Source organism: Heteronotia binoei, chromosome 5 (assembly GCF_032191835.1).
Source record: "Heteronotia binoei isolate CCM8104 ecotype False Entrance Well chromosome 5, APGP_CSIRO_Hbin_v1, whole genome shotgun sequence".
NCBI classification, from domain to species: domain Eukaryota; kingdom Metazoa; phylum Chordata; class Lepidosauria; order Squamata; family Gekkonidae; genus Heteronotia; species Heteronotia binoei.
The window spans coordinates 104,897,338-104,915,842 of record NC_083227.1 but is presented as its reverse complement, the minus strand read 5'-3'; the positions used below and the strand labels follow the sequence as shown (position 1 = coordinate 104,915,842).

At 43.8% G+C, this 18,505-nt stretch overlaps 1 protein-coding gene across 1 annotated transcript in view; it reads left to right on the top strand.

Moving 5' to 3' along the window:
• SEMA3G (semaphorin 3G) overlaps nt 1-16,097 on the top strand; it is a 154,218-nt gene extending 138,121 nt beyond the window's left edge. Inside the window, exons 10-16 of the mRNA XM_060239998.1 lie at nt 1-145; nt 4,092-4,323; nt 6,505-6,596; nt 8,114-8,155; nt 9,816-10,041; nt 11,271-11,410; nt 15,189-16,097. Coding sequence (XP_060095981.1) covers nt 1-145; nt 4,092-4,323; nt 6,505-6,596; nt 8,114-8,155; nt 9,816-10,041; nt 11,271-11,410; nt 15,189-15,641 — 1,330 coding nt within the window. The 3' untranslated portion in view covers nt 15,642-16,097. The remainder of the gene's footprint in view (nt 146-4,091; nt 4,324-6,504; nt 6,597-8,113; nt 8,156-9,815; nt 10,042-11,270; nt 11,411-15,188) is intronic.
• Nucleotides 16,098-18,505: the final 2,408 nt, after the last annotated feature.

The window sequence follows — 18,505 nt, the reverse complement described above, 5'->3', positions numbered from 1 at the left end:
CAATGTCTTCCAAGGGTTTGCTGTCTGTGTATATCGTATGGCAGACATCTGGGAGATTTTTAATGGACCGTTTGCCCATAAAGATGGGCCTGACCGTCATTGGGCAGCTTATGAGGGCAAGGTGCCCTACCCAAGGCCCGGAGTAGTAAGTATCTGTATTTTGAAAAATATTTGTATGCTGTGGCAGAAGAGGCATTTAGGGTAAAGTTGCCAACTCGTGATTGGGAATATCTGGAGATTTTGTGGGTAGAGCCTGGAAAGGGCAGGATTAGGTGAGGGAAAGGACCTTTGTAGAGTATAATGTCATAGAATCCACCCTCCAAAGCAGCCATTTTCTCCAAGTGAACAAATCTCCATTGCCTAAGCATCAGTTGTCATTCTGGCAGATCTCCAGGCCCCACCTGAAGGTTGGCAACTCTAGCAGGGGTTTTGGTCTCATGATACACTTTAGCCTTTTTCAGACATTACAATCCACACATACCAAGAAACCAGCAACTGCACATAGGTCCTCCTGATTTGTCTCATAAGGGCAATATGTAAATTTTCAACTTTGGTGCATGCAAATCAGTGCCCTGAAAAATTGTTTTATGGAACATATATAGTCTATAAGCACTTGCAAAATACATGTGCTGCTCCTTTCAGACAACATGGTAACTGTGTGTATCAGGAAGATGGCAAGTAGGCATGGTTGGCAGGTTCCCATTTTGTGCAGTCTTAATATCTGAAAGGGCTAGTCATTGCAGGACATAGTTCTCACTGTGAATTCTTGTATTTTTCTTTTGCTAGTCAGTCAAGCGGTCTGCTGTTTTCTTTGTTCTTTTTGTTGTTTGTTTGAAGGGGACTGGCAATATATTCAGGATGGACAGCACAAAGTATGTCTTTATTCAGTGAGTAATTAGACTGTGGCATTCACTGCCAGTGGACATAGTAATAGCCGTGAGTATAGATAGCTTTAAAAGACAATTACACAGATTCATGGGACATAGGCCCATCAATAGCTACAAGTCATAGTGAATAAAGGGAACCTCACATTCAGAAGCAATAACCTCTGAATACCAGTTCTCAAAGAAGGCCTTGGCCTGTTTGCTGGTCTTCCAGAACAACTGGTTGGCCACTGTAGGAACTAGAATCCTGGACAAGATGGACCATTCATCTGACCCAGCAAGGATCTCTTATAGGGTTAGCAACCTCCAAGTGGGGCCTAGAGTTCTCCCAGAATTACACCAGATCTCTATACTACAGTGGCCCATTCCCCTAGAGCAGGGGTCCTCAAACTTTTTAAATAGGGGGCCAGTTCACTGTCCCTCAGACTGTTGGAGGGCTGGACTGCCGTTACTGTACAAGGCCATGGGCCATCAGTTCTCCGTCTTCTGCATCTCTCTCCCTTCCCCACACCACACACCCCAGCCTGGGAACTCACCTCACCTCGGTATCACCTCACACTCTGTCTCCGCCGCCTCAGCCCAGTGTCGGAAGTGTGCGTTGCTAACGCGAGTTTAGGTCGAACGTCACTTCCGGTCTGATTTTGCCATAACCCGGCGGGCCGCATAAACGTCCTCAGCGGGCCGCATCTGGCCCGCGGGCCGTAGTTTGAGGACCCCTGCCCTAGAGGAAATGGAAACTTTTGAGAGCAGTCTCCATGGCATTATAGGTCCCTCTAAAGTCCCTTCCCTCCCCAAAGTTCACCAGTAGGTTTGCCAGGTGAGGCTGACAAGCCAGCGGGTGACTTACCAGGAAGCTCCAAGAGAGAGGGGGGAAGAAGGGTGATTTAACTCTGAAGTGAGTTCTGGGTGAACTGGCCATTGCATATAAAGGGACCATGTTCTTTTTAAATGGAGGATTGGGGCGCCTTGTTTTGTGGCTCATAGAATTCAACTTCCTTGTCCAATATTTTTGAAACTGGGGGGAGGTTGAGGAGAGGCATCGGCAGCTATGTTGAAAATTTGGTGCCTCTATCTAATAAAAATCCCCCCAGCAATGTTCCTTCTGTTCAACAGTCTTGTGAACAAAAATTCTACCTCATGAGCGAAAAAAACTAGTACCATTAAAGTTGTGAGCAAGTCTACATTTGACTATTGCATAAATTAGTTTTTAGATTATTTCCATAACTTTGTAAAAAATTCAGAATGAATTCTATTAAATGATATATAAACTATATCTTAAGAATAATTTAAATATTATAAGAGAAAACAGAATCAAGTCAAATTTCATTACATAAAATGTCCTCTCCAAAGGTAGACCAGCTTCCAGAGAACAGGTCTACCTGCCCCTTTCCACTATATTGGTAGAAGTGACCTCCAGAGAACAGGTCTACTCAACCCTTCCCACTATATTGGTAGACCTGGCCTCATACTGTCACCCTGAACTGAGAAAACATGCCAGCACTTAGGGGGTGGGAAAAACCCTTGCAGTCTACTTTTCTTTTTAAGTGAAATATGACAATGAGTATTACAGGTCAAGTAGAACTATCACTGTCAGAACCCTGCCTAACCTAACAAACAGGAAGTTGCTTAAGTGTTATTAACCTTTTGAAATTACTTATTTATATCCCACTTTTCCCTGTGACTCAAGGCAGCTTACAAATCATACTGAAAAGTGTAATAAGGGTGAGCAAAAAAATGGATTTTTCCCCAGCTCCCTAATAATCAGTGGGCCCATAGGCTATAATGGAGAATCGATCTGGGGCTCGGGGGGGTTGCTGTTTTTTGAGGTAGAGGCACCGAATTTGCAGCATAGCTGCTGGTGCATCCCCTCAACCCCCCTCCCAAGTTTCAAAAAGATTGGACCAGAGATCCAATTTTATGGGCCTCAGAAAGACGTGTTCCATCTTCCATTGTTTCCAATGGAGGGGAAAATGTCTCTTCACTTGTGTGCTGAAGCAAAATTTTTGTGCACCAACACCTCCTAGTGCAGTTTAAGGGGAACTTTGCCTCCCAGACCTGCATAGATCAGTTCTCCATTATATCCTATGACAACTGTCTCCATAGGGTATAATGGAGTTCCCAGCACCATCTCCCCCTCCCCCTACTTTCTGAAAGCCCTGAAGTGAGGGGAAGGGCTCCAAACTGAGGGATCCCTTGCCCCCAACTAGGGATTGCCAACCCTATCAGGGAACTATCCCCAACTGTTTTCCAAGTGAGGTGGCTGTTTTCATGCTAAATGTACTCCGTTCTAACATCTCATTCTGATGTCATTTATATCCACTTGTAAATCAAAGCCTTTCTCCCAGTTAAGAATGTAAAAGACTGCAGCCTTAAATACTGAAGAGCTACTTGGTAATTAATGGCAAGGGTTTAGGAGAAGTGGGATTTAACTGTAAACTTATTTCAAATGAACAAACAAATTAGCTGTTGGCGGGGGGAGGGGGGAGGGAGAAATCTAACTTAATAAAGAAAAATACCCCATTCATTTACAGGCACCCAAGCATCCATGAGCTGGCAAACTGTTTCTTTGGCAGATCGGTATAAGGCTCATGCCAAGACCATAATTCAAGCTGAAAGTTGTAATTGGTTAGATTTGCATTCCCAGAATTCTGGTCAGGAAGCTGATGTTTCTGACCTGTACTCCCAAACCCAGGCAATGTAAGAGAGCCTCCCCTTGCCCCCAGCCAGAGAGACAGCTCCAAAGACAGAAGTATGGTCCAAGAACAACCACAATCAAACAAAAGCACTACTTATATCCTCAAAAGCTCTGTTTTCACGATTGAAAAAGCTAGCACAAAGGATTGGGTTACATTTGTAAAAACGAATTCTCAAAGTATGCAATGTAAATTAGATATTTTCAGTTTTGAGTATGTCAGACATAATATCATTTGAGTGATTCTAAGAGCCTGTATTGCGGCCTCTGCTATTTGAGTATTGATCTTATACAGTGATCTTTCAGGGGCTTCTGACTGGTAGTTTGTTGGAGAGGGAGTGCTGGACTAGATGGGCCCTCATGCTGATCTAATAAAGGCAATTCTAGTTTTGTAAGGCTGGGACCTTACTGGATTTTTCATGGTGTCTGCTGATCCTGCCACCCTAATAGATGAGCATGAGCATGAGGAGGACCAAGGTTTATCTGAAATACTCTACCTTCTTCCTTATTATCAGTGCCCCAGCAAAACCACCAACCAGCCAAGCCGGCAATACTCCTCCACCAAGGATTACCCTGATGAGGTTCTTCACTTTGCACGAGCCCATCCACTGATGAGCAGGCCTGTGTTCCCACTACATCGTCAGCCTGTGCTAGTGAAAACCAACCTGCAGCACCGCTTACGGCAGATAGTGGTGGATCGTGTGGAAGCTGAGGATGGGCAGTATGACGTCATGTTCATTGGCACAGGTGTAATGTTGAATGCTGATAATGAAGAATGTTAAGATTTAGCACTGTGTGATTATGTCTGAAGGCAATTCTTCGTCTGCATTACTGTCCCATATATGGGTAGGGGGGCCTTGGCAATGAGGTTCTGAAAGAAGTACCAATAAGTCATGGGTGAAGTGAAGCCTGATAAATGTAGGGTGGAACCCTGAGCACTTCAGCAAAGCCAGTTTTCTGCCAGACCTGCTTCTGATGTTTCTCAAACCCAAAACAGGAATCATGGAAGTGTAAGTTACAAGTGTAAACAATGAACTCTCTGTGTGCAGGAATATAGAATATACTAATCTCCAAATATCTATTTTATATCTTTCTGATACATCAGAAAGATATAACATACATAAATAGACATCTGATGTTTCTCAAGCAATTTCTCTTCTCTTTAGGTTGGATTTTCAATTTCTCTCACTATTTACTTTTTTAATGTGCATTCCTCTGAGTGGATTTTTTTTTAAAAAATCAAGAGTAAGCTATATTGTCTCAGTGATATAACAACTACCAATCTTTTTTGTAGTCTAGCAAAAAGACCTTCAGCAGAAGCAGAGGAGGGTGGGGAGGCAACGTTTGAACATAAGAGGATACATGGGAGGATGACACCAGTGTGGGAAGGGAGATTCAGAAATTCACCCCTTCCATCCACAGACAGGGGCAAGCCCATTTTCATTACATTTCATTTTGTTTCTCCAAAAGGTGAAACAAAAGTGGGTTTGGAGGAGAGAGAACTGAGGGCAGGGCAATGTCTTGCTGAGCACTACTGAAAAATAGCATTGCATAGATCAGGGGTGGGGAACCTCTGTCCTGAGGGCCGTATATGGCCCTCAGGGTCACTTGGTGTGACCCTTGGGGATTGCTGGGCTGAACCGAGCCATGTGGCAGCCTCCCTGGGGTCTGGCTGGCCAGCGAGAATCGTGAGGCCCAGCTGTTCTGTGCAACAGCCTCCCCAGGGCCAGGTAGGGATCTCAGGGCCCAGATGTACTGTGCAGCAGCCTTCCTGGGACCTGGCTGGCTGGCCAGAATTGCTGCAGGGCCTGGAAAAGTTACTGTCACAGTTCAGTTTGCACTTGTTTATCCCAGATGGTGTGGCCTAATATGCTAATAAATGTGTGACCTAATATGCTAATATTAGGGGATGTGGTCTGCTGAGTTCCTACTGGGCTTTTCTACAAAAATGCCCTGGACCTAGGCATTTGCCTAGAGCAGCGGGCCGTGTGTGTGTGTGTGCCAGATTAGGCTCTTCCCACATGATTTCAAATAGAAAAACAATTATTTGCATTAATTTTGCTGGCCTGAATCGTTCTCCCTCGGCAGAGCACTGTTTTTTAAGTTGATAATTTTTTATGGCCCGTGAATGATGTTATAAATATCCATATGGCCTCTGGCAGAAAAAAGGTTCCCCACCCCTGGTATAGATGGTCCTAAAAAACAAAACAAAACAAAAAACCCTGTTATGCTTCAGCTGCAAAACCAGACCTGAAGTTCTGTGTGGAAGCAGTTGATGTTAGTATTTGCCTAAATGCAACCAAAGGAATAGTGTTTCTAAAGTTCAAAGCTGGAGAGAGGAGTGCCCAATAGTTTTAAGAGTCTCTCCAAACATATTTTATCCTAAGGAGCCAGTGGTAGGAGGACCTCTTTCTTTTCAGAAATTCATGTTTCTTTTCTTAATAATATTGTCTTTCCACTGAATACTCCCCTCCTTTTTGAATTATTTTCATTTATAAAATAATTCAAAAATGGAAAAAAAAATGTCCATGGCCATGCATGCAGCCTATAATGTAACTTGGAGTCAAATCTCTTAGTGACTTCCAAGATGACACTTCATGTGTTTATACTGATTTTCCTTTGGTGTGACATGATCCTCAAGGAAAGGCAACTCTTCATCTGTGTTTGTGAACGTATCTGACTATGGTAGTTCCAGAAGCAGACTCTCACATCTTAAAAGCATTTCCCAATTGGTGGTCTCCGATACGAACTAAAATGTTTCCACAAATAAATAACTTGGGTATGTTTACTGCAGGACAGAAGTCCAGTATAGTAGTCCCCATTCACAAAAAAGGGGACAAAACCTACTCTTACTTCTGTCTGGATGCTGGGAGCCCAGAGAGATGGTTCTGTTTTCAGTGTGCTCTTTCTCTTCTTCCAAACATCTAGATGCTGGCTCGGTACTAAAGGTCATAGCCCTTCATAGAGGGAATTTTGCAGCAGCTGAAGAAGTAATTCTGGAGGAATTCCAAGTGTTTAAGGTGAAGTAAAAAAGCATCACATGTGCAAACTGGCATGGATCACATATAGAGTACCCCAAAGAAGGGTCAGGCAGCAATTTGTCTCCAGGCCAGTTTGGTTTGGGATCCTGGAGGGTTTTTGTTTTGTTTTTTGGCCATGTTCTGGGTGTGGAGCAGGTGTCACTGGGGGTGGGGAAAGGTATTTGTGAGTTTCCTGCATTGTGCAGGGGGTTGGACTCGATGAGCCTGGAGGTCCCTTCCAACTCTATGATTCTATGACATGTGTTGGGCAGATCATCATGACTGCATTGTACTGAGAACAGCAATTAACTCATTACTCTTTGTTCACTTTGCATGCATTCCTCTTGTGTATATACTTGCACCAGGTATGCAAGCATGTGTGTGTGTGTGTGTGTGTAAAATGTCCTAATTTATTTTCTTGTGGCTCAGGGTGGCTCACATGTCACAGTTAAAACATTGGAATTTAAAACCAGTAGAGTAAAACTAATAGATACTTCCCCCTCTTCAAGATGCCTCCGTTTATATGCATTATTTAGAATTCTTCTGTTGTGTAGAAAACAGTGAGAGAAATATAGAACCCCATAAGCAGAGGAACCTCTTCCTCAGTATGCTATGTTTATCCTTGAGGCCTAATAAAAAGAGGTGAGAATTCCCATTGTGGACTTGATATGAGCACCGCAGGAAACAGAACAGACTCAGCTCAAAGATTACAGGTTTGGCTCCTTAGTGCATTGCAAAATGTTGAGTATACAACTGCTCCAATAAACAGATGATCTCACATACTTAGGATCATGTCGCCATAATCATTATTTTGTCTTTTCTATGCCACTTCAGGGCTTTTTTTGAAGAAAAACCCCCAGCAGAAACTCATTTGCATACTAGGCCACACCTTCTGGTGTCACCATTGTTTCACACAGGGCTTTTTTGTAGAAAAAGTCCAGCAAGAACTCAATTGCATATTAGGCCACACCCTCTGACACTAAGCCAGCTTTAACTCTGTTCCTTTTCAAAAAAACCAAACCCTGGCCACTTCTAATATGCAAGTTACTTTCAGGTTTTTCTCTTATTCATCATTACAATGCCATTCATATTTCCCAGTCTGACAGTCTGAATAGAGGCTGAGAAACTAACTTGCTCAGTGTCACCCAGTGTGTTCAGGACCAAGCTAAGTGGACTATGAACCTTGGGTCCATTAGACCAGATAGCAGCTCTTCCTTGGATTAAAAGGATGGACTTACAGGAAATAAACTGTTGTCAGAGCTAACCATTCAGTAATATAGGCAAGAGGATTGACAATGTTTCCCATGGGACATTTCTTTCTTTCCAGTATTAATAAAATTTTCTTCCTGCACTGTAGGGGGGGGGGGGGGATGTGACCTTTTGTGTCTGTGTGAGGAGCTGAGTGACCTTATACAGATGTAATACATTCAGGACAGAAATGTGCAGCTGTGGAATAGGGTCAGGGGTCACTTTCTAACATATTTTAGCTGAGAGGCCATTTCTGTTTCTCCCTTCAGGCACCAGTTCCTATTACTGAGATGGAAATTTCCGTTAAACGAGTGAGTAATGAATGGCTTCTTTAAGGGACAAGAGTGGTACGGGGAAACCACTGTGTAGAGAGGTAACTACTGCAGATGATAGCAGTAGAGTGCAGCAGGCTGTATGGTTGAGGAATGCCGTATCTAAACTTACTGACAAGGAGCTATTTGCCTGATCACAGCCACCTGCATACCAGGAGAACTCCCTGTCTATATGATAGGTATTGGCAGCCCAGCAAGAGAGCGAGCGAGTTAGTCAGTGGCCTGAGGGCTTAATTAAATGTTACATTATTCTTTCATCCCCCTTGAGGATTGTCAATCAGATGTTCACTGCAGATTCTGTGCTTGGAACATTATTCTTAGGAACATGAGGCCCTAATATGATCAGGATTGTGGTATGTGGGGAGGAGGGGTTTAAGCATCTCTGCCATGCCATTTTCCTGAAACAGCCTTGGGGAGCTGCTGCTTTCTGTGTTGGGAGATTTAAATGTACTAATAGCTACGTGTAAGTTTCTCCAGTGGGTCAAATAGTAGCTCTTCAGGGCCATTTCAGATCAGGAGAATGGTGCAGGGGGAGGGGAGGCTGAAGCTCCTTTTCCATGTGTGCTGCTCTTCCAATCCAGATCAAGCTTCCATATGTGTGGGAATTAAGTCCCCAGCAGGGAACTCCCAGCACATGTCTGAAAGGAGTACATGTCTGATAGAAACACATCTTGCAGCCACAAGGACTTTATAACAGGTGAATTAGTCCTTAGTTACCCATCCCACTCTTAGTTTTGCTTTGTGACTTGACTCCTTGTTTTCCAAATAGATGACAACTCTCTGCTTCTGCAGTATTTGTTTAGACCAATAAATGAGCCTCTAACTTTATTCTTTCCCAATATTCTGTTTCCAAGATAATGAGCAGAACTGGTTGAATTCTTTCTGTGTTTTACCATTTCCTGTGAATCACATCAGTGCGATATTTTGATATGTGCTGTCAGCAAGGAGCAGATACCCTTCACATCTCTAGACCAGAAACACCTTGTTATTCCTAAATCCATGCATAACTTTGCCAGCCTCTGTGATGTTCTACCACATTTATTTGTGACCCTGGATTCTCCACAAAGTTGAGGATTCCAACATATATCTGTCAGTGTATTCCACTGTACTCTAAATATGATAGCCTCCATGAATGTTACCTAATTTCTTCCTACTGGCCCAGTAATGAATTGGGAATATGCGAACTTATTTATTTACTTCAGTTATAACCTGCCTTTCTCCCCAATGGAGACCCACAGTAGCTTACATTGCTGTCTTCTTCCATTTTATCCTCACAACAACCCTGTGAGGTAGGTTAGGTTGAGAGCGTGTGACTGACCCAAGGTCACCTAGCAGATTTCCATGGCAGAGTAGGGATTCAAACCAGGATCTCTTCTGTATCCTAGTCTAGCAGTTTAACCACTACACAACACTGGCTTGTGTGACTTATACAAAATGAAAGTTATTATGGAACATAATCAGACAAATAAACATAATAGACTGGAGCCCAGGGATTAAGGAGGAGTTTCTTCTGGAAAGAAGTATGTGCATGAGCCTCAGCTGTGATTCTCTTGTGGTCTTGAGAAATAAATTCAAATCTCGGTCATCAGACAGTGAGATCTCAGCAGTTTACTTCTCATTGCTTCCTTTGTTCTGACAGCAAATGCTCTATGTGGGCTCCCGGGTGGGGGTTGCTCAAGTGAAACTGCATCAGTGCGAGACCTATGGCACAGCCTGTGCAGAGTGTTGCCTGGCCCGGGATCCTTATTGTGCCTGGGATGGCCTCTCTTGCACCAGATACCAGGCATCAGGCAAGCGTCGCTTCCGCCGGCAAGACATCCGTAATGGGAACCCTGTGCACCAGTGCCTTGACCAGAATTTGACAGGTGAGACAACTTGATAATACAAGCCCTGTCCAAAGGCTCTACTGAAGATGGGTCACCTTGGCATGCAGGGGGAAATATTTCATATTCTACATGGCTCTTGAAAATGGGAAGGATGAAAATGTGACAGCTGGGCCTGCTAGTATCAATTGAAGCTATCATAAATGTATTTTCCAGGTTCAGAGACTAAACATTTGGTTTGAAATTCTATTCTTAGCTGAGATATGGGGCCACTAACCTCACAGATAAACTGGAGAGCAAGCAGAGGTGGATGGGCAAGATTCTGCCCCTTTGTGAAATACACCAATCCCCCTTAGTCTTGTTTGGTGTGAGAGCAGCTAGCAGCAAATCAGAATCCCTGGAAGGTCTGGAAGAACCAATTGTGAAGAGAGAGCAAGAACGAAAAAGCTGTTAGAGGGTCTGAATCTTCAGAGAAAGAGAGACTGGAGGGATCCTGTCAGATTTTACTTTGCTTGTAAACTAGTGAATGTGTGGAGACAGGTTCTGCATCTCCAGAGTTTTAGTTGAGATAGAACCTGTCATAGGAGACTTTAGATGTTTCAGAGACTGTCTTTTGTGATAAAGCAAGCTAGCTTAGAAAGAGGCTGTATCTATCTTGAAGCCCAAATGTGAGGGAAGCTATTGAAAGATTTGTGGTTTCTGAGAGGAGCTCACATTTAACTTTGAGAATGCTGAGGTTGAGGGAAGATCAGTAATTCACCTCAAGAATGCAAACTTGGCTGCTGTTTAATGCTTTCCAAAAATCAGCTGTAACCTTACAAATGTGTGCGTCCAAGAAAACTGTTATATACCTGTGAATAGTTTTTATCCTCTTCAGAACCACCTTATTCCCGTCCCTGTGAGTAAAAAAAGTTGCAGTTCTTTTTCTGTTTCCCTCATGGATGCTGAATTTATATTATTCAGAAGACACTTGGGCTAAATTTGTAAATTGGAGGGTTTGGATAGATACTGCTTAGGTCAAGCTTTACATCATGCTACCTCTGTTTAAACGTTATTAAGTCCCTTAGCATGGTCCCTTTTTTGCACATGAAACAGGTTGCTCTGCCCTGAAAAGCCACCCAATGAGCTGCTGATGGGGCAAGGGTTTTGAACCCAGTTTCCCCATGTTCAGTACGAACATTCGATCAGTTGGGCAACACTGATCCCCTATAAGGAAATGGATGGCTTCTGGTGACCACTGGTCTCTTATGTGGGCACTCATGTTTCCGTAGTGGATGACTTTGACAAGACAGAAGAAAAGGTGGTGTATGGGACGGAACACAACAGCACCTTCCTGGAGTGCATCCCTAAGTCTCCTCAGGCTACAGTGCAATGGTTCGTGCATCGATCCCCAGGGGAGTTTGGAGATGAGGTGAGGCAGGTGTCCTTTCCCATGTACTCACCTTTGTTGCATCTTTTTCAGTAGGGAATTTTTATAAATTATCTGAAGAGGAATCTGTTCTCCTGCAATAAATCCATATCAAATTCAATTACCCTACTGCTTCTTTTGGCTGCTCTTTTTCTGGCAGATGACACTTTTTCTGCCATGGTATCACAATAATGAGGAAAGCTTTAGTATGTATTTATTTAAAATATTTATTATCTGCACTCTTATCATGTTTGTTTTCAGGCTGCAACACCTCATTCTGTGTAGTATGTAGAAAACTATTCCCTGTGTAGTATGTAGAACACCATTCTGTGCTAGAATTTTTTTTTTGCTTGCAAAAGGCCTTGTTTTTTGCATATGTGATGTGCTGTCAAGCCACTTCTGACATAACAGGGAGGGACGGTGGCTCAGTGGCAGAGCATCTGCTTGGGAAGCAGAAGGTCCCAGGTTCAATCCCAGGCATCTCCAAAAAAGGGTCCAGGCAAATAGGCATGAAAAACCTCAGCTTGAGACCCTGGAGAGCCGCTGCCAGTCTGAGAAGACAATACTGATTTGATGGACCAAAAGGTCTGATTCAGTATAAGGCAGCTTCATATGTTCATATGTTCAACAGTGACTCTATGAATTGATGGCCTCAGCTTTGCAAACTGAAGGCTGTGGCTTCCTTTATTGAGTCAATCTATCTCATGCTGGGTCTTCCTTTTTTCCAACTGCCTACAACTTTTGCTGGCACTATTGTGTTTCCCCCTTTTTTTACATAGGGAAGTTTTTTCAGTAAGTGGATTTTTCCACCTGCCTCCTGAAGTGATACAATTCATTCCATGCATTTGGCACTTTGTCACCGCATTCTAATAAATGTGTGGACCAAGTCTGTTTCCAGTTTCTGTTTCAATTTAGGGCCTAACTACACATTATGTATTCTCTGCTCCTTGCAATCCAATGTGTATTATGAGTTCCATGCTGGGAGCACAATTCCAGGGCTGATTTGAAAGGGACTGTGGCATATAAGGAGAGACTTCACCTTCCATTGTAAGGTGTTTTCTGGACCTGAAAGGGCCCTGGGGGGTTGTTTGCCCCTTGAGGGAAGCCTGGGTATAAACCATCAGTGCTTATGGAGCCCCTAACATGGCATATAACACTCCCTGGGATTGTTTCAAGTTGGGAAAATGAGATAGGCAGGTGGTTTATGCCTTATCTCCCAATTTGAGTCGGGTTACCATGAACATGAGATTAAGTTTCTTGTTAAGAGCCAGTCAGGATTGTTCTGGTGTCGTACAGGGAGCAGAGCAGTGTCTGATCTCTCCCCAGTCTCCCCGCCCCTCCATATACCCTCCCTAAGCTTTCCAAAAGACCACACAGAACAACTACTAGTGAGGAATTGGTCACAGAGTTTTGGCTAATCCTAGAGTGTAACCTTCAGTGCCATCATGTCACTTTCAGGGTTTTTTTGCTGGAGGTGACACCACCTGCCAACAACCCCATTCCCTCCCCTCCCCCCCAGCCAATGAAGTGCTAGCAGGGAAGAGGAGGAATGGCTGCAGCAAGAGGCCTGGCCCTCCTGATTGAGGGGGAGAAGAAAAGTACTCATTTATCCTGAAGCTTTCTAATGAGGCTCAGGGGTCATTTTGTAGAAAAAAAGGTGGTGGAGCTCATCCAGGGATTGTTACGCAGCTGCACCTACTATTCAATGGACAAGGTGGGAAGGAGGAGGTGGAACTGTCAGAAAGGTTTAGGAGCTGTGCTCCTTTGAGCTCCCGCTGAATCCGAGGCCTGAGGAGGCTACAGATAATCCTGAAGTGCCACCAGAGAGAAGATAGCCTGAATCGTCCTGCCCAGATGTTGACACATTCTTTAAGGGCTTCTCTGTGTACTTCTCTTTGGCTTGTATTACATCACATGCTTTTTCTGTGCAATCTCTCTTCTGTTCCCCTTCTTCATTAAGTTTCTTCACTTTGTCTGTTTGTTGTAGCTTGGGGAGGAATTATTGAATTAAACTGAAAGCAAAGAAGCCCATGTTCCTGCTGTGTGAGGTCTCTGCCTTCTTTTCCCAGAGTTTAACAGGCCAGGGTAATTCCCAGGAAACTGGACTGAAATGTAGACTGGAAGAAGTGATAATAGTGTACATTTGTGGGTTGTCTCTAGAGCAAAAGGGGAACAGAAGTGTCTCACCAATAAACACAGCTGGTCTGTTGTTGTTAAAGTCTGCTAAGAGCCAGTCAGGATTGTTCTGGTGTCATACAAGGAGCAGGGCAGTGTCTGATCTCTCCTCAGTCCCCCCCCCCCCAACTCCATATACACTCCTCAAACTTTCTAAAAGACCACACAGAGCAATGGAATGTGCCATTCCGGCTGCGGCTCCTTGTTTCATATGCAAGACAAATAAATACAAGTCACTCATCAAAAAGAAAAGGAATAAAATAAATGGATTCTTGTGTGTCCCCTCCCTCTTTTTCTTCACTTAGAGCAGATTTCTATTTAGGAGGCAAGGCCTGTACTGTAAGACCTGCCCAGAAGAGTTTTTTCTACAGGTGAAAGCTGTTAGAAGGGGAACAAAAGCATCTCTCAGGACAGAGCCTGTTATGCCAGTTGTGATTTTTGTTAAAACAAAGCAGCTATCCATCTGAGCACTCTGGGTGGCTCTTCTGGGTGCAGTTGTTAGTTCAGGCAAGTGCAGCTTTCCTAGAAAGATCCTTTCTGGGCTGAAGAGGGTATTTGTTGCTTACATGTAACAGTGAGCTGCTCAGCTAATTGCAAAGAAGGAACAGGAAATGGGAACAGTTGGGGAAAGTTTTCAGTGAGAGAGATTGGATTCTTTGATTATTACAAGAGTTGAGTCCAGTAGCACTTTAAAGACCAACAAGATTTCCAGGGTGTATGCTTTGAAAAAGTCAAAGCTTCCTTCAGGAGACAGGGATGTTAAGGCCACCAAATTGCAGCCATTTGCTTTAAAAGAGACTGATGTTCAATGCCAAGGAAAGAGGATGGATGATGGAAGAAACTCTGTGTTTTGTGTTTCTTAGGAGGGCAATAAGACTCCAGCTTTGGGCAAGCAACTCTCCCTGCATTCAATGGGCTGTATAGTCAGGCCTGCTGTTTCTGAAGATATAGTTCAGAAGTCACTAATGGGATTGTACTGATTTTGGAGGATTCCTTTTGGTTCCACCCTCTGTCTGGCAGTATCCCACCTTGAACCCATTCTTCTACAATGTCTTCACAGTTTCAAATTATGTGTATTTTGCATTTTTAAAAAAGTGCAAAATTTTTACCAAGAATCACTGAATCCTAGGTCTTATATAAATAATAAACAACCTGCCATCATTTACTTATTTTGCACTTTTATTTCTTCTGTTATTAATTTTGCACTTTTATTCCTTTCATCTTTGATCTTTGCATAATTTATTCATTCTATCTTATTCATGGAGATAGGCAAGAAGATGCATACAGGACTCAATGCCCTACTACTGAACACTGAAAATTCTATACACAAAGGTATCCAAGCATTCCAGAATTTCATCAGACATTGGCCATATGCTCTTTCAAGCCTTTCATAGCTGTCAAAATGTATATGAAACATGAGGTTTTCCAGATACTTAATTTGTGCCCAATACCAAATTATCTGCTTCTATAAAATACAGTCCTGCCAGTACTCTCTTCTCTCAAAGCCTAGCAATTCCATACTCTTGACTACTATGTAAGTCTTGGTGCACCACTGGAAATCTGGTCAATCTGCCCCTTTATGCCTTTGTCCCTGCTGTCCTTCCAGGTGAAAACAGATGAACGCATCTTGAAGACAGAGCAAGGTCTGCTGTTCCGCAAGCTCTTCCGCCAGGATGCTGGAATGTATTACTGCAAGACTCAGGAACATGGCTTCACTCAGACAATCAGCAAAATCATGCTGGAGGTGATTGAGAGTGAACAGCTGGAACAGGTCTTCCAGCGGGAGGAGGAAGAGTTGCCACGGCCACCTTGCCTGGTGCCTGATCCCCGCCTGCTGCATGGGCAAAAGGTGTGGTTCAAAGACATCATGCACCTCATTGGCTATACCAACCTGCAGAGAGTGGAGGAGTATTGTGAGCGTGTGTGGTGTGGAGACCGCCAACTGCGGCACAAAAGCAGGCCCCCCAAAAGCAGGAACATGGTTGACAGTGGCAAAAAGGGGAGAGGCAAGCAGCAGAGCGAGAGGAATCGGGTGCCAAGGCAAGCAGTAGCCACATAAGAGGAAGGGGAGCCCCCATGTGGTAAGAGGTGAACATAAGAGGAGGAAGGCGATTATGGACCAGTCTCCCTATTTATGAATGAGAATCAATTTCTCTAGGAATTGTCTTCATGGTTTCTTCAGGTGGGGTGAGGAACACCTTGCTGATCAACTGAACCTAGAGACATTTTTTGGCAGAAGCACACTACTTCCCTCTGCCATTCAGCAGTGGAGACAAGGGCTCAAAAGGTGCCAAAGCATTCCCTCCCTATCTCATTTCATTATCCTTCACTTGTGCATCAGAACATCATGCTTGTACTAGGACTGTGAAGGCATGGGAACGGCATAACTCCTAAGAGCCCGCTTTCTTCCAATGTAGCTCATATTCAGTGCTGCTCACTGATGATACGCTGAGCCTCCTGATGCAGGGGCATGACTGTTAACCACACAGCTGGTAAAAGGCAGACTATGAGCGGTAGAGAGAGGAGACACAGCCAATGTGCTACTGTGGATGGGAGTGGTAGGGGGTTGTCGTTGGGACTGAAATCATGTGGGCAAAGCTGTCCTAGAGGAAGCAAGGGACAGCACCTTCAGCTGTACACAGGGGCCCAGATCTTGTGCTCGGAGCTTTCGCTGTGACATAAGGATGGAGAGAGTTATGACCTCTGCGCTATGGGTCTGTTTGTAGATTTTGGGAATCAAATTGTCCCAAGCTGATCCTATCTCTTGCTGGCAGAGAAAAAGTTTTCGTATATGTGGCCTCAAGCAGTTTCTGTGCTCCAGGAAGATGTGTAATTGTAAATGTTAAATTGGCTGTCGGCTGATGTGCGTTACAAATGCTATTCCTCCATTTTCTCTTCCATGTGAACACTGCTTTAGATGTTAACATAAACTGTGCAAGAGAGAATCAAAGGTGAACGAAGGGCCAAATTAGATAACATTGTAAGTGCCTAGATTCAGTGGGTATCCATGCTGGTCTGAAGCAGCAGAACAAAGTTTGAGTCCAGTGGCACCTTCAAGACCAATGTAGTTTTATTCTGGGTATAAACTTTTGTGTGGAAGCACACTCCTTCGGTGCAATGACTATTCTCTGCAATGACTGTTCTCTGTTGCAAAATGCCCTCAAGAAATGAGAATAGAGCAGGGTGAAATGCACAGCTTAGCCCTTCTCCTGTTACTGGCCTTCCTCTCTAACCCTCCATCCCCAAGCTGCTTTTGCCCTTGTGCATTCCAGACTTGTGTTTGCAAAGTAAGCATGGCTACAGAAGACTGACAGGGTAAAAGCACCTTGAAGTGGAGAGAGTGAGGGTGACATAACCCCATTTTCTAATGCAAAGCATCCCTTCCGGAGAGTGCTTTGCAACATGAAGGAGCTAACATTACATGTGACCAAAGTGTAACATACAGTTTGTTCCTCAGCCTTATGTGTGAAAGCACCCTACATTTTGTATGCCGTTCTCATCCTATCCAGAGCAGATTTAAATGCTAATCTAACCTACACAGGATTCTCCCACTTCGTCTTTCAGTCATTCCTGGGATTATCCTATATCATTGTTCCCTGGGCCATGCAACCGTTCTGTGACCCAGTGAAAGCTATTTACCTCAGCTGAGCTCCATCTTTCATTTTTGTGTCTGAGACTCTGTTGATCCCTTAGATGAAATTGATTAAATACCAACAGCTGAACTGAAAGGCACGAGTTTATTCAACAAATAAATGAAATCCTTATGCAGCAAGCTCGGGCTTGGGCGGCAAGCTTCCTCTTTTGTTTCCAGTGATTTGGCATTAATCAGCACAATGAATGGGCTCCTAGCAAGCAGCGCCTGGGAATGAGATTTATGGCAGAAATCTTTTCATACAATGCCACTATGTAATTAGACATTATTCTGTTTTCCCCAAACTCACTCAGAAAAATGTATGTGTTCAGTCAAGACAATCAAAATTCAAATTGCGTTGATTTTGTGACAAGATTAGGAGGTTTAGTTATGCACAGAATCCCCTTGAAATGAGATGTCCCACAGCTGACCAGTTCGTAAGGAACCCTCAGTTCTGTAGTGTTTCAAAGAGGGCAGACAAATTGTGCTTCGCTGGGAGTAAGGCTCTCTCCAAATAGCTTTCTGCATTGCTGGTTCTACATTTTAAACAATGAATCAGGCAAGCAGTATGAAGGAGTGCCCCCCTCCCAAAAGAAAGATAGGTAGGTAGGAGATGGAGCATTAGTCTCTGGGCAGTGCCTCACTGGAACTGTGCCACATTTACTCACCTAAAGGTAGTAGTAAGGGAAGGGAAGTTCAGGCATTGACATAGTCCCCAGGTTTCTTGATGATGGTGAATCTGTACCTAGGAGCCCAGGATTAGGATCAATAATGTTTATTAGAAATAGCAAAATACCAGTTTTTATGTGCTGTCAAAAGTAACTGATCTGAAAGCAGCTATATTTGCCAACATTGGGACAGTGCTGACAAATGTCCTGGCTACATCTGATATAGAAGGAGATTGCAGCTGCTAATTCTGCCCGCCACTAGAATCAGTTTCATCTTTGAGCACACCAGATTTGTATGTCATTTATATAGAAGCTTTTTTTCAATATCCAGCTCACATAGGCTACTACCATACCATAGAATGCAGGGAGATTAAAGGGGAACATCCACATATTATGGATGTTGCTGGGGCTTTCCCCTTTAATTGAGAGGAAAAACAAACATGTTTTTCTCTGGGTTAAAGGGGAATGTTTGGTGTAGCTGCCACAATGAGAAAAGGTGCAGAACTGCCTTTTCCAAAATGGCACAGAGCAGCTTGTTTTGGTGTGCCTTCCCCACTCGCTTTCTAGTCCTTTGAAGGATCTTTTTCCCTTGCTGACTCCGAGTTGTGTGGTAGCATTTTAGTG